Source organism: Elephantulus edwardii, unplaced genomic scaffold (genome assembly GCF_000299155.1).
Source record: "Elephantulus edwardii isolate Elephantulus edwardi_28Jun2011 unplaced genomic scaffold, EleEdw1.0 scaffold00044, whole genome shotgun sequence".
In the NCBI taxonomy this organism is placed as follows: Eukaryota; Metazoa; Chordata; class Mammalia; order Macroscelidea; family Macroscelididae; genus Elephantulus; species Elephantulus edwardii.
In genome coordinates, this window is record NW_006399794.1 from 3907000 (window position 1) to 3921292 (window position 14293).

Consider the following 14293-nt stretch of genomic DNA (forward strand, 5'->3'; position numbering starts at 1 on the left):
GCATTCAGAGGAATAAACAGATTAAAACTATGAAAGAAACATGACATGTGGGATATGAAATATAGAAAAGAGCTTTAGTAGCTTGTGTTGTTGTTCTTGTTATGTGCCATTGAGTTGCATGTGGCTCATAGTGACCCTACGTACAACAGCCCTAAACCCTGCTCTGTCCCTTGCCAATCTTATTATCTTTGATACATCTATCCCCATTACACTAGTCACTGAATCAATCCATCTCATCGAGGGTCCTGCACGTCCCTCCATCCTCCCACACATGACATCTCTCTCCAAGGATGGATCCCCAACATGTCCAAAGTATATCAGACAAAGCTTCAGAATCTTTGTCTCCACAGGGCAGCCTGTCTTCAAACCTCTCTAGGACCAACTTGTTTGTTCTCCTATAAGTTCAGTATTCTTCTCCAGCTCAAAGGCATCAACTCTCCATCTATCATCCCTTGTCATTGTCCAGCTCTCTAATGCATGGCAAGTAATTGCATGGCCTGTATCAGGAGCACCTTAGTCCCCAGACTGACATCATTCCTCCTCAATGCTTTGGAGAGGTCTCTGACAGCAAACTTTCCCAGTGCAATTTGTCTTTTAATTTCCTGGCTGCTGGTACCAAGAGAGCTGATTGTAGAACCAAGCAAACTGAAGCTGTCAACAATCTCAGTCTCTTCACCATCAATCATGATACTGCCAGTTGGCCCAGTGGTGAGAATTTTTGTTTTCTTGATGTTGAGTTTCAATCCATGTTGAAGGCTGCAGTCCTTGATCTTCTGCAGCAAGTGTTTCAGGTCCTTCTCAGTTTCAGCAAGCAGGGTTGTGTCATCTGAGTAACACAGATTGTTGATAAGCCTACTTCCAATCCTGATGCCACACTTCTCATAGAGCCCAGTATCCTGGATAATCTGTTTCTGGTGGGTTGGAAATTGCACTGTCAGTCCAAAGACAACCAGCTACTTTGAGGGAGGAAGATGAGAAGTCTCCTCCTGTGCAATATACAGCCTCTGAAAAACCCACTGGAGGATCAACTACAAATTAGTTCCAACTTGACAGCAATGAGCTTAATGAGTTTTTCTTTGAGGAAATATAAAATGAGAAAATCCCAAGTGCATTTATTAAAAGATCTTAAGAAAAAAATTCAGGCAAATAGAAAATGACGGAGGATTTTCTAGAATTAAAAAAAAAAAAGACATGAACTACTAGATTCAGAAAGCACACTGAATTCTAAGAAGTAGCATATGATCAAGAACCAATGATAATAAAGGAGGAAGTTCAAACAGTTCTGAAGGAATTGACAAAAAAGAAAGCTTCAAGAAAAGATGGAGTATCAATTAATGTTTCAATGAACAGATTCAGCTCTGTATCTCCTCACCAGGTTGTGCCAAGAAATCTGGCCAACTGACTGGAAGAGATATATATTTATTGTCATGTCCAAAAAAAGGTGATCTCACAGAATGTGGAAATTATCAAACACTATAGAAGAAGCTCTGGTAAGAAGCTGTGCTGTAATCCCAAAGGCACATCGTTAACTCTACCACCTGTTCTACAGGCAAAAGATGGGCAATCTCCTCCTGAGCGATTAACTGCCTCTGAAAACCCTCTGGAGGGTCAGCCATGAGTTGGTTCCGACTCTACGGTACACAACAACAACAACGTCATTAATACTACATGCAAGCAAAATACTGCTGAAGATTATCCCAAAATCACTACAACAATACATCAACAGAGAACTGCCAGAAATACAAGCTGGGTTTAGAAGAGGCTGTGGGTCTAGAGATATCATTGCTGATATCAGATGATCTTGGCTGAAAGTAGAGAGTAGCACAGATTACCAGATGGATGTCTATTTGTTGGTTTTTTCTTTTTTTAATTGACATTTTAATGAAACTTTATAGAGACTTTGGATATCCATCCATTCATTGCTACACAGTTTCCTCCCTGCCCACCCCTCCCCCTCAGTTGGTTTTTATCTTTGAAAAGTGGGGGGGGGGAAATCCTTTCATTATTGTAACAACCCTCCCTTCCACAGTCCACTCCACCATGTAGCTCTCATTCTGGACTTTTTTCATGAAAATAATACCTAATCATATATTCCTGTCAAACAGTTCTCTCCCTCATCTGTTTCAATGCAGTATACATTACTTATACCCTCTTTTCTTAGTTTCTCCCCAAACCTGATGTCAATCCTGCTTTACAACAGTGGCATTATGTAGTATTTGTCTTTTTGTGACTGAGATATTTTACTTAGCATAATGTCCTCCAGGTTCACCCATTTTGTATAATATTTCATGAGTTCATTATTTTTCAGTGGAATCTATTTGTGTTTTATTGACTATGCAAAGGCTATTTTACTGTGTGGATCAGAAAAGATTATGGTTAACGTTGAGAAGAATGGGAATCCAAGAACACTTAGTTATACTTATGCAAAAGCTCTGTCTAAACCAGGAAGCTGTGGTCTAAACAGAGCAAAAGAACACTATGTGGTTTAAAATCAAGAAATGAGTGCATCAAGTATGTATCCTTTTTCCTTACCTTTTCAATCTATACATGAAACAGATCATTTAGGAGGCTGGACTTTATGAAGAAGGCTGTAGCTTCAGGATTGGAGGAAGGCTCATCAACAACCTACATTATACAAATTACATAACCTTGCTCACCAAAACTGAGGAGGACTTGAAGCATTTGCTTCAGAAGATCAAGGACTGCAGTCTTCAATATGAATTTCATCTCAACATCAAGAAAACAAAGATTCTAACAACCAGGCCAATTGGCAGCATCATGATAAATAGAGAAATTATTTACGTTGTTAACAATTTCATCTTGCTCAAATACATAGTCAATACTCTTGGCACCAGAAGTCAGAAAAGAAAAGAAAAAAAGTTGCTTTAGCAAAGTCTGCTATCGGGGACCTCTCTAGAGTCCTAAATAGCAATGATGTCAGTCTAGAGAGCAAGGTGTACCTGATCCAGGCCATGGACTTTGCAATTACTTGCTATGCATCTAAGAGCTTGACAATGATTAAGGATGACACAAGAATTAGCCTTTAAATTGTGGTGCTGCAGAAGAGTACTGAACATGCCATGGACTGCCAAGAGGATAAATAGGTTAGTTAGTCCTGGAGAAAGTGAAACCACATTGCTCCTTGGAGGCAAGGATTTTGACACTCTAGCTCATATACTTTGGGCATGATAAGGGCCCAGTCCTTGAAGAAGGCCATCACGCTTGGAAGGGAAGAGGGTCAGTGCAGGACAGGAAGTTCCTGGATGAGATAGATTGACACAGTGACTGTGGTAATGGGGAGCAGGCGTGACAGAGATGGTGAGCTTGGCTCAGGAGAGGGTAGGATTCAGAGCTATTGTTCATAGGGTTACTATGAGTCATAGTTGATTCAACAGCACATAACAACAAAGAAATTACAGAACATAAAACAAAAAATGACTCATCAGAACCAACTCATAACTGACCTTCACTGAGTTTTCTAGACTATAAAGCACATGGCAGGAGATTGTCCATCTTTCTTCTTCAAAACAGCTGATAGATTTAAATTGTTGGAGAGGTGTGGCTTTGAGTTAGCTGCACCACTCCCTACAGCATAGGCTGCCATAACTCCTCAGAACAGAAAAAACAAAGAGAACAGTTGCTTAAAAGCAACTACAGAGAACAGATAATACAAGGAAATTACAGTTTTAAAAAGCAAAGATGGTACCAGAAGACAATGGAGTATTATTTCAAAAAGCTGAGAGAAAAATCACCCTTAACATAATGAGTATCATACAGCTAAACTAGCATGAAGACTTCAGGGTTGTTGTCACTAGGAGCCACTGAGCCATACGACTCCATGTAGCCCTATGAACCATGGATCTGAACCTTGTCCTATAGTGCCCCGTCCTCACACTCTCTGCCTGAGATGCCTGAGTCCATTGTTACAGACACTGCATCAGTCTATCGCACTAAGGATCATGCTCTCTTTTTCTGGCCTGCTACCTTTCCCAAAGGATAGTTCTTTCCAAGGACTGGTCCTTGCTGCTAAAAGTTAGGTAAAGACATTTTGAGATAATAACTAAAATAATTTACTTCTTGCAGATCTTTGCCCAAGGGTCTGCTAAAGGAGACTCTCTTAAAGGAGAGTCTTAAGGAAGAATGAAAGGATGAGGATATAACAAGGAGTAGTCATTACAGACATCTACAAACGTATCTAAACAAGCATTCATTATATAAAATAACAATCATAATTATTCATTTGGAACTATAGAAACAAATGAAATTAAACTCGTGCTATTGTCCTAAGTTTTATTTAGGAAGAAACTAGAGATATTGATTAATTTTACATTTAAAGTCAAGTAAACATGTAAAAAGCTTAAAGGCTGCACTAAAGATTAGACATACTATATAGCTTCTAGATCAGTGGGGTAGCAATTAGAAAAACTGAATAAAGCCAAGTTATAAAAAAATAAGATAGTAGAAATAAAACAAAAGTGTCAGTAATAATGCAAAATATAAAGCATTTAAACCAGTTGGTTAATAGAGATTCTCATCTGTTTGCTTTTCAAAAGATAAACCTATATTGTTTGAACAGGAGAGATAGACCACTGTATGAACTAGACAATGTTGGTCAAACTAAATCAAGCTGAACTGAGCTTGTGGGTACTTTTGTTTTCACATAATGCAGTTGTTTCCTGGTGACAGCACTATCCAGGGTGGTGCTAAGCACTGTACATGAATAACATAGCATTCTAAGTGACATATTGAAACAAATTTTGCTGGTAAGTTTATTCTTTACCAATATCACATTTCTTTGCTCATAGTTCCTCTGAGCATGCATTCTTTGAAAGAATATAAAATGATCAGTAATCCTTGAAATTGCTCTGAGTAGTTTTCTCACATCATTCAGAGTGATTCCCAGAGACTGTAACAGTGATCAGAATTCCAAAACCCAGATTTCTCCTGTATAGAACTCAGAGGTGTTAGAATAAAGGTCCCGTCCAAAAGAACCCTGAAATCCACAGAAGGTACAGTCTCCGAGGGTGAAGTGCCAACCTCAATATCCCCAATGCTCTGACCTTTGCTTAGTTTCCACTTATCTCTTCCCTGCTGGAGCCTAATCTGAAAGCTTACCTGACTTCTGTTCTCTCTTCCTTTCTGCTGCAGATGATGGGATCCCTCGCACAGCAAGGTCCATGTCCCTCACGCTGGGAAAGGTATGCTTGCTCAAGGAGTACAGGGATTCCAGAAGGATCTAACAGAAGTTTCCACAGTCAGCCAAGAAATCGTTCATTCTTGGATTCATGGAGAACCACACAGAGAGCTTCTATGCAGCTTTCCATACCCACTAATTCAGCCTCTGACATTTCACCTCACTTGTTCATAATCTCCCTGGCTATACAACCCTTAAACATGAAATAGCCCATAAGCCTTGATATTGCTATGGAGAGCAATGGGTACTTCTACCCAGAGACTGTATGATCACTTTTTGTTAATTCTTTAGGAAATCATAAGCTAAAACAGGAACTTGTTGGGAGACCACTTACCATAATCAGATCCATCATCTTTGTTTGCATCCTTCACATTAACCCCCCATATCAACTCCAATATCAACCCAAATAAAAATGAGCAGTAAAGGTCATTACAGTGTTAGGAACAAGTAGGCACCATTAAGCCCTTCTGAACTTTGGCTGTTGCTGTCTTCAACATGGTAGGCTTGGATACTTCTCTCCCATAGAACATGCCCCGCCGGAGGGTCAGCGTAGCCGTGGTTCCCAAGTTTAATGCCCTGAACCTGCCTGGCCAGTCTCCCTCACCATCCATCCCCTCCTTACCAGTCCTGGTGAGTATCATGATACCTGCTTCTCGGCTGTGTTCTGCCTACTTCTTCTTCAGTTGCACCATGATGGGAGTGATGTAGATGGGAAGTAGGAGGTCAACAGAATCTGGTGTATGAGCTCAAAAAGCTGGTATAGACCCAGGTGACACATCTTCCACTGCTTTGTGAAGAGGCATTCAGTGTCCTTGAACAAGGTATTGGCAACTCCAGAGGATATTCTTCACACCCCTTTTTATGCTAAAAACACAGTCCTCCAAGGTGGATTAGCGCCTTTTATTCCTTAGCCAATGTCTTCCTGCCTCAGTTCACTGCATCATTGTTTATTACAATGAAATAATGGAAGCCAACTTAAATAGTCAATAAGAGACTAAATTACAGGTCCCTGTGATGTGGTTTCATATGTTGTTATTGGTGTGTGCTGTTGAGTTGGAACTGACTTATAGGTCATAGCTGACCCTCCAGGGAGTTTTCAAAGGCCCTAAGTTGCATGGGATGTTGCTCATAGACACTAAAAAGAATAGATTCTAAAATAAGTATTTATTATTAATAAAGGAAGTTAAATACCATACACAGGGCACAGCTTCTTTTGTAGTTTAAATAAGAGTGTTTCTGTATGTAGACAAAAATTATGAAAGTATATTTAAACTCAACGAAAAAACTCTAGCTCACTGCCATCAAGTCAGTCCTCAAAGTGACCATTCCATCAGGTTTCCAAGGCTGTAAATCATAAAAGGAGGAGACTGCCCATCATTCTCCCGGGAGCCACTGGTGGATTTGAAATGCTAGTGAATGGCCTTTTGGCTAGCAATGCAACAGACTGCACTACCAGAGGCCCAGGAAAAGTGATAATTACCTCTGGGCAGTGGTAAAAAAGGGTCCTTTTTATTCCCTTCTCAGTGCTGGCTTAAATTCCTATAATAGTAATTTATTACTAATAATCATAGAAATACCCATTTCCATTTTTTAACAAAGGCCATTCCTACCTAAAACTCCTCTAATTAGTATCACTGTGGTTTTAAACTACAACTAGTTTTACTTTATATGGGAACAATTTGATTATATAAGCTATGTTACTGTTGTGTGTCATCGAGTCATAACCAACTCATAGCTAACCCTCCAGTGAGTTTTCAGAGGCAATAAATCGGACAGGAGGAGATTGCCCATCTTTCTTTCACAGAACAGCGGGTGAATTCTAACCACGTGCTTTTTAGTTTGCAGCACAGCTTATTAACACCAGGCCACCACAGCTCCCTTCTATAACCTATAGATAAAATATATTTAAGTTCTGCCAGCTAACAATAATCACACTTAGACTTCATTGATCTCTCAAACATTTCCATTATCTATGAGACCAATCTTAACTCCCAAGTTATGTACTGAAACAAAACAATTTGAAAAAGAAAATTTAAAAAGCAGGCTATGGATAGCTAGTTAGTGTGTTTTAACAGATCTGTTTCCTATATTATCGGGAGCTCTGGTGGCCTAGTGGCAAGAAGCTGTACTGCAATTCCAAAGGCATGCTGTTCGAGGTCACCAGCTGCTCCACGGGAGAAGGAACGATAGGTAATCTCCTTGAATGCAATTTATTTCCTCTGAAAGCCTGTTAGAGTGTCAGCTATGAGTTGGTTCATAATGGCACAAAACAACAAGGTAGATGATGATGATGATGATAATAATAGTAGTAATAATAATAATAATAATAATAATAATAGATAATTCTTTTGACCAAGGCTGTACATTAAAATTGAGGAACTTTAAAAATGTTATATATTCAGGCTTCATCCCAAGATTCTGGAGTGGATCATTAAACTCACACTCATTCCCCAGGACCACACCCCCAGATAATTCTAACATGCAGACAAGTCTGAGCGCCATTATTTAAACCAAATTAATGGCAATAAAATAATATAGAAGATGGGTGAAGGTTATTATCATGGGGAAATTTCTGATGAGTTGAGTTTTTGGGTCTTTTCTGAGAATTGTGCTTGGAGCTGTATCTCTTGGGGCAGTGATTGCTTTGCATGAATGTATCCATGTTCCCTTCCAAAGGGAGCATAGGACGAGCATTTGGTAGACAGGTTAGCATTCATAGTTGGTACACAAGGTACAGCTGTTCCTTTCAAGGATGGAGTCTGAAAATATATAAGCTTTATTCTTAGCTAAAGGACACCCAGAAGTGGAAAAGGTACAGTTTATATATGCCCCAGAGAGACAGAACTCTAACAGAAGAAGGACTAGGGAAGCCAGAAAGAGGCCAATGTCTGTTCTCAAAGGCAGGTTGCAAAGTATGGGGACGAGGAAGGGAAGGAAAGAGCAGTGGCCTTTTCCCAGAGTCACTAGAGATTTGGCTGCCCTTGCTTCTTTCAGCACTGACCCTCAATTCTCTGTGTCTTGCTTTCCATTCAGTCGGAAACAAGCAATGGAAAAGGCAACCTACCTGTCACCCCTGCACTGCCTGCACTTTTGGAAAAGTAAGTTTGTTGATATTCCTCTTTATTTTAGGGCTGTCTGAGGGAAATATCCCCATGTCAGCCCCTTCCTCTGACTTTCACCTCTAAATGTAATGGAAAACAAACTAAGTTTTAGGAGAAATAAATAGAACTCTGGTATTCACAAAGATTTCCGCTTTGGGTTTTAATATTACTGGACTGGGAAGATGCTGTGGCTGAGATGGAAGACCTCTATTGATTTGGATTCTTTAAACTGCAGATACAAGAAAGCCCCCGTCCAAAATGGCTTAAGTTTAGAAGGGCTCCAGCTCTTTCTTGACCATTTCTTTGCCTCTCTGCCTACTTGTGATGACAACTTCATCATCAGACTTACAGAATATGACTGCCAGTTCTAGGTATCCCATGAGACATGACAATAACTACAGGAAAAAGGGGGCCATATTTCTTAGGAATGAACCCAGACGTCTTGTATCAGCCTTCCCTCTTGTTGCTTTGGTGGGGAAAAGATAACTTCCCTTTCTAAACCAATCTCAGGCTTTGGGAAATGGATTGCCATTGTGGTCTTAGAGTTAGAGAGAGGGTCAGCTCTCCATGAAACTTCTTTTTACAAGGATAAATACCTGAGCAAAATCGTGCTGCTATTTATTAGGAAGTAGTAAAGGGAAGAGCACTGCATTAGAAACCGGCAGCTTCTGCTTCTCCTAACTTTGCTAGGTCTCAGTGCAATTTGTATGGAGCTCTGGTGGACTAGTGGTCAGAAGGTGTGCTGCAATCACAAAGGCATGTGTTCAAATCCACCAGCTGTTCCAAGGGACAAGAGTGGGCAATCTCCTCCCATGCAATTTACCTCATCTGAAAACTCGCTAGCGGGTGAGCTATGGACAGTTAGTTTTGACTAACTGGCAAGCAACAAAAACGTGCAATTTGCAAGTCTTTTCATCTTCAGCCAGAGAAAGGCAGGCCACTTCCACACTTCCATAACTTGCTTTTCAAATTATTCATTTATTTGATGGGAAGCATCTGGATCACAGCTGCCATCTCTCAGAACTCCCCCTTGTGTCTTTCATCACTTGAGGTAACATTCACCTCTATTCTTCCTTTTTACTTGCCTTGTGACAGCTTTAGTCCCTCATTCTTCATTGTTGTTATAATAATTTTCCTTATTGGCAAGGACTGTCAACATTGGACCCTTTTATAGTACACTTGATTCCCAAGTTCTCCATCTGGAGACTCAGCCCATAAGCCTTGTGTCTTCTCTCAGTCTACAAAGTCACCAACCTTTCACTTACCCCATATTGGTCTTGATGTTTCCCCAGCAATTCCTTTCCTGTCTCTTATAAGCTTACAGGTCCTTCTACTTTTGAAGGGTGTTATTTGTTCTCCTGATTTTCTACTAAAATTATGATGGGGTGAAATATTAACAACCATTTGGAGTCACAGTGCTAGCTCATGGTCTCAGAATCTCTCCAAAATTGATTAAGCCTCAGAGTGAGAAGCTGTTAAACTCATTATCATTTAATTGATGCCAACTCATACCAACCACCTAACACAGAGCAGAAACAGAGCGGTTCCCAGGGCTGTGATACTTAGAGAATCAGATCCCCATGTCTTTCTCCCACATAGCAGCTGCTCAGTTTACACCCTTCCGTTAGTAACCAAGTCCTTAGCCACTATAGCAGACCCCAAGTCTGACCAAGACATCCCCTCTCTAAACCCTGCCTTTGGGTATGCCAACTCCTCCTCCTTCTCTGTTGAGGCCTGCTGGGCCAGGCAAAGCAGATGTCCCCAATAGACATGGATATGACAGAGCCTGTATGCTGAAGAACCAGTGTCCAAGTGAGATAAGAGCTTTTACCCAAAAAGGGATCTTCAAGAATCTGAAATAATCTAAATAGGAGAAATTGAGGCACAAAAATGAGAATAAAATACAGCAGTCTTGAACCCAAGTGTCAAGAAGTGAGGACTAGTAATAGAGTTATGATACCAAGGATTTTTATAATATTCTGGTGTGAGTGACAACTCACACTAATTTCCAATTAACTTGTCATGGACCCCAGAAGCCTGAGATTGAGTTATGGGGCAAAAAAGTTCTTCTAACTCATGTCTCCAGGGTTGGGGTGCATAAGAGCCATGGCAAAAAAGATGGCTTAGTAATGTTGCTGAGCCCAAGAAGGTAAGATGTGTTCACTGGAGAGAAATGTGGTCACTTTTAAATATTTACCATTGGGAAAAATAATCTAATGTACTTAGCTTTCTAACAATGCATTTTTATTAATGTCTTCCACCTCCCTGAGAACTGAGCAGAGAGGCAAACATTTTTTGATCCAGTGGACATTAGAGAACAATAAGCTTCATTTTAATGACTCATTCCAGAAAGAAAGCTCACAGAATTTCAGATTTGGAAAAGCTGCCAGCGATTCATGAGAGTTTGGCCCACAAGTTTAAAGGGGTGGGCACAGGCAATGCTTAGCTCCCAGTTTACAGCCATGAATAGAGATTCCTCAGACCAACTCAAACATCAACCTCTCAGGAAGTAGCCTTTTATAGAGAGAACCTGCCCATTTTACAAGATTAAGAGGCTGGCACTGGATGAATCACAGCGAATTCAGTGCAACTGGACAACTCTGACAGAGCTCCAGTGACCAAGTCATAAGGACGTGTGCTACCAACCTGCAGCCATGTAGTTTGCATCCACTAGCTGCTCCAAAGGAGAAAGATGAACAATCTTCTCCTGTGTGACTATTGTTGTTGTTGTTATGTGCCTTCAAGTCGCCTATGACTCATAGCGACACTATTTACAACAGCTTTGAAGCCTGCCCTGTCTTGAGCCAGTCTCACTGACTCCTACACACCTACCCCCAATGCCCCTGTTGCTGTGTCATCAATCCATCTTAACTGGGGTCTTCCTCTCCTGTGCTGTCCCTCTACCCTTCTGAGCATGATGTCCTTCTCCAAGGATTGGTCCCTCCTGGCCACGTGCCCAAAGTGTAAGACAGAGCTTCAAAATCCTAGTGTCCAAGGTGAAACTTGTTTTCACCCTCTCCAAGACAGACTTATTCGTTTTCTTGGCAGTCCATGGTATGTTCAAGACGATGGCCTCTGAAAACCTGTGGAATGGTCAGCTATGGATTGGTTCTGACTCAACAGTACATAAGAACAATTCATAAAACTATGTAAAGGCACTTATTATGTGTCTACAACATTCTTAGTGACAAAAACAGTCCCTTTCCTTTGCTCACTATCAGCTGGAGAGATAAGTATGTGTACAAAACCTAAAAGTTCCTGGTGTCTGAGTCATGAGGTATAGAGAGAGTCTCCAGATAGGGAGAGAGAACTTTTAAACAGAGAATACAGGGAAGGAAGGAAGGAACCTGAGCTGAGGCTCCATTCGGAAGAAGGTATTTCTTTTTCCTGAGTCATGGAGGACTCTGAGGCAGCTAGATCCATATCTAAACCAAAACTAAACCCATTGTCATTGAGTCTGTTCCTACCTGTAACATTTCTGTAGAGAGCAGAACTTCCCCAGACGGTCTCCAGGGCTATAATCTTTATGGAAGCCAACAGCTGACTGCCACATCTTTCTCCTGTGGAATAATCAGTGGGTTCAAACGACACAATTTTCAGTTAGCTGCCAAGTGCTTAACTATTGTGCTACCAGGGCTCCTTCAAGCAGATATTTAGGGAATTAAAAACTCAGTCTAGGCGTCAGTGTATATATCAGTAAAATTTTGTTTATTTCTTTGTTGGGGTTTTTGCTGTTTCAATTATATATATATATATTCAGTAAAATTGTTATGTATGTTATCTTCTCCCATTTTCCACCTTAACCCTCACATGAATTGAGAAAGGCTTTCCTAGCCCACTTCACACACATTAAAAGGTCAGCATAGTAAGTCATACAGAAGTCATAGTTCCGTGTAAGGGTGGAAATGGGTTCACTCAGTAGGTACTCTTGTCTCACACCACTCTCAGGCCTCGGAACCCTGGGAAGAGACTTCTAGTTAAAGGGAAAACACAAGGAAAGGTAGAAAGCACATTTTGATATGAAGTTAGAAGACCAAGGACAATATATACCAGGAGGGCCAGCCAAACACCAAGAGTGAACTCCAGCAAACAGTTAACATACCTGAATTTGGGCTTGGCTTAGTGGTAAGAAGCTGCGCTGCAATCCCAAAGGCACTTGAGTCAAATCCACCTACTGCTCAGCAGGAGAAGGATGGACAGTTTCTTCTCATTCAATTTACTGCTTCTGAAAATCCACTGGAGGGTTAGCTGTGGGTCAGTTCCGACTCAAGGGCACAACAACAACATCTGTCAAATGGGAAAACATTCCTTCTGGGTGGCAGAGAGTCCATCCAAGAACGTGGGCAGAAGATAACCTGGATGTGTTTTGAACTGTACCACATACAATGTGATCTTGGACATATTGAGATATTTTGAGTCTTGTTTGGTTTTATCACCTATCAAACTGCAAACAACATGTTCCCTACCCTATTGGCTTAACTATCCCATAGTGTTTGATGCATAATTATTGTTGTTATGTGCCGTCAAGTCGCTTGCGACTCATAGCAACACTATGTACAACAGCCCTAAACCCTGCTCTATCCTGTGCCAATCTCATTGCCTCCAACACACCTATCCCGATTACCCCAGTCACTGAATCAATCCACATCATAGAGGGTCTTTCCTGTCTGCACCGTCCCTCCACCCTCCCAAGCATGATGTCCATCTCCAAGGACCTGTCCCTCCTTACAACATGTCCAAAGTATGTCAGACGAAGCCCCAGAATCCTTGCCTCCAAGGAGCGGCCTGGTTTAATCCTCTAAAGGATGAATCTGTTTGTTTTCTTGGCAGTCCAGGGTACATTCAATACTCTTCTCCAGCACCAAAGCTCAAAGGCATCAATTCTCCTTCTGTCCTCCTTAGTCATTGTCCAACTCTCTGATGCATAACAAGTGATTGCAAAGACTGTATCAGACACACCTTAGTCTCCAGAGTGACACCATTGCTCTTCAGTACCCTGGAGAGGTCCCTAACAGCGGACTTTCCCATCGCAATATGTTTTTTTATTTCCTGGCTACTGGTGCCAAGAGTGTTGACTGTGGAGCCAAGCAGACTAAAGTTGTTAACAATCTCAGTCTCTTCACCATCCATCCTGATGCTGCCAATTGGTCCAGTGGTGAGAATCTTTGTCTTCTTGACATTGAGCCTCAATCAATACTGATGCATAATTAATAGTGGATAAATGTAAGTTCTTTTTATCACCAAAGGAGGATGTGAGAGAATATAAGTGAAAGTGTATTCCAAACCAAAGCTCTAGACCCATATTGAGGGTGTCGACTAGACAGATCTTTATGGTAAAGAATTAGTGAAATGGGCTGCTTGGCTCTACCATGTCTAGAAGGAAAGAATTTTAGTCTCTAGACTGTAATAACGTCAGTTTAGTGAGAGACATGTTTATGGTCACTGGGTCACAAAATCCTAAGGTACATGTGTATTTTATGGCACAAACATGTTCTTGAGAAATTTATTACAGCAATTTATGTAAACTTAATTATACTTTCATTTGGTATTTAATACAACTTTAAATCCATTCACTTTGAGATTTTTACTGACTCTGAAGTGTTGTTATAACACATATAGGTCTCCTTTGAAGATATAATCATCTCATAATTTATTATAGATCAGAATTTTTTGTGGATCAGGTTTGGTGAAACTTCAAATTGTTTTCAAATTTTCTTAATAATTTTACTAGCAATAACAACAATAATAATAGATATAATGTGTTGAGCACAATATTCCAGAAAACTTATTTACATACCTTCATTAATTCTAAAAGCACCATCAAGTACATATTATCATCTCCAGTTACAGTTGAGGATTCTGACGTTCAAGAAAGTTATTTGAATGTATACAAGTTGAGATTTGAATCCAAGATTTGCCTCAGATAGATTCCTGCCTCTTTTAAACATGTTTAAAATTAAGTTTCCTCTAGAGAAGTATAGCCAGAATGCTCCTCAGA

The 14293-nt window shown here is 40.5% G+C and overlaps 1 protein-coding gene across 1 annotated transcript in view; it reads left to right on the plus strand.

Moving 5' to 3' along the window:
- The window catches only part of MRVI1 (murine retrovirus integration site 1 homolog), a 96164-nt gene that overhangs the window by 72893 nt on the left and 8978 nt on the right, over positions 1-14293 (plus strand). Inside the window, 3 exon segments of the mRNA XM_006885414.1 lie at positions 5149-5198; positions 5720-5824; positions 8228-8292. Of these exon segments, the coding sequence (XP_006885476.1) occupies positions 5149-5198; positions 5720-5824; positions 8228-8292 (220 nt within the window).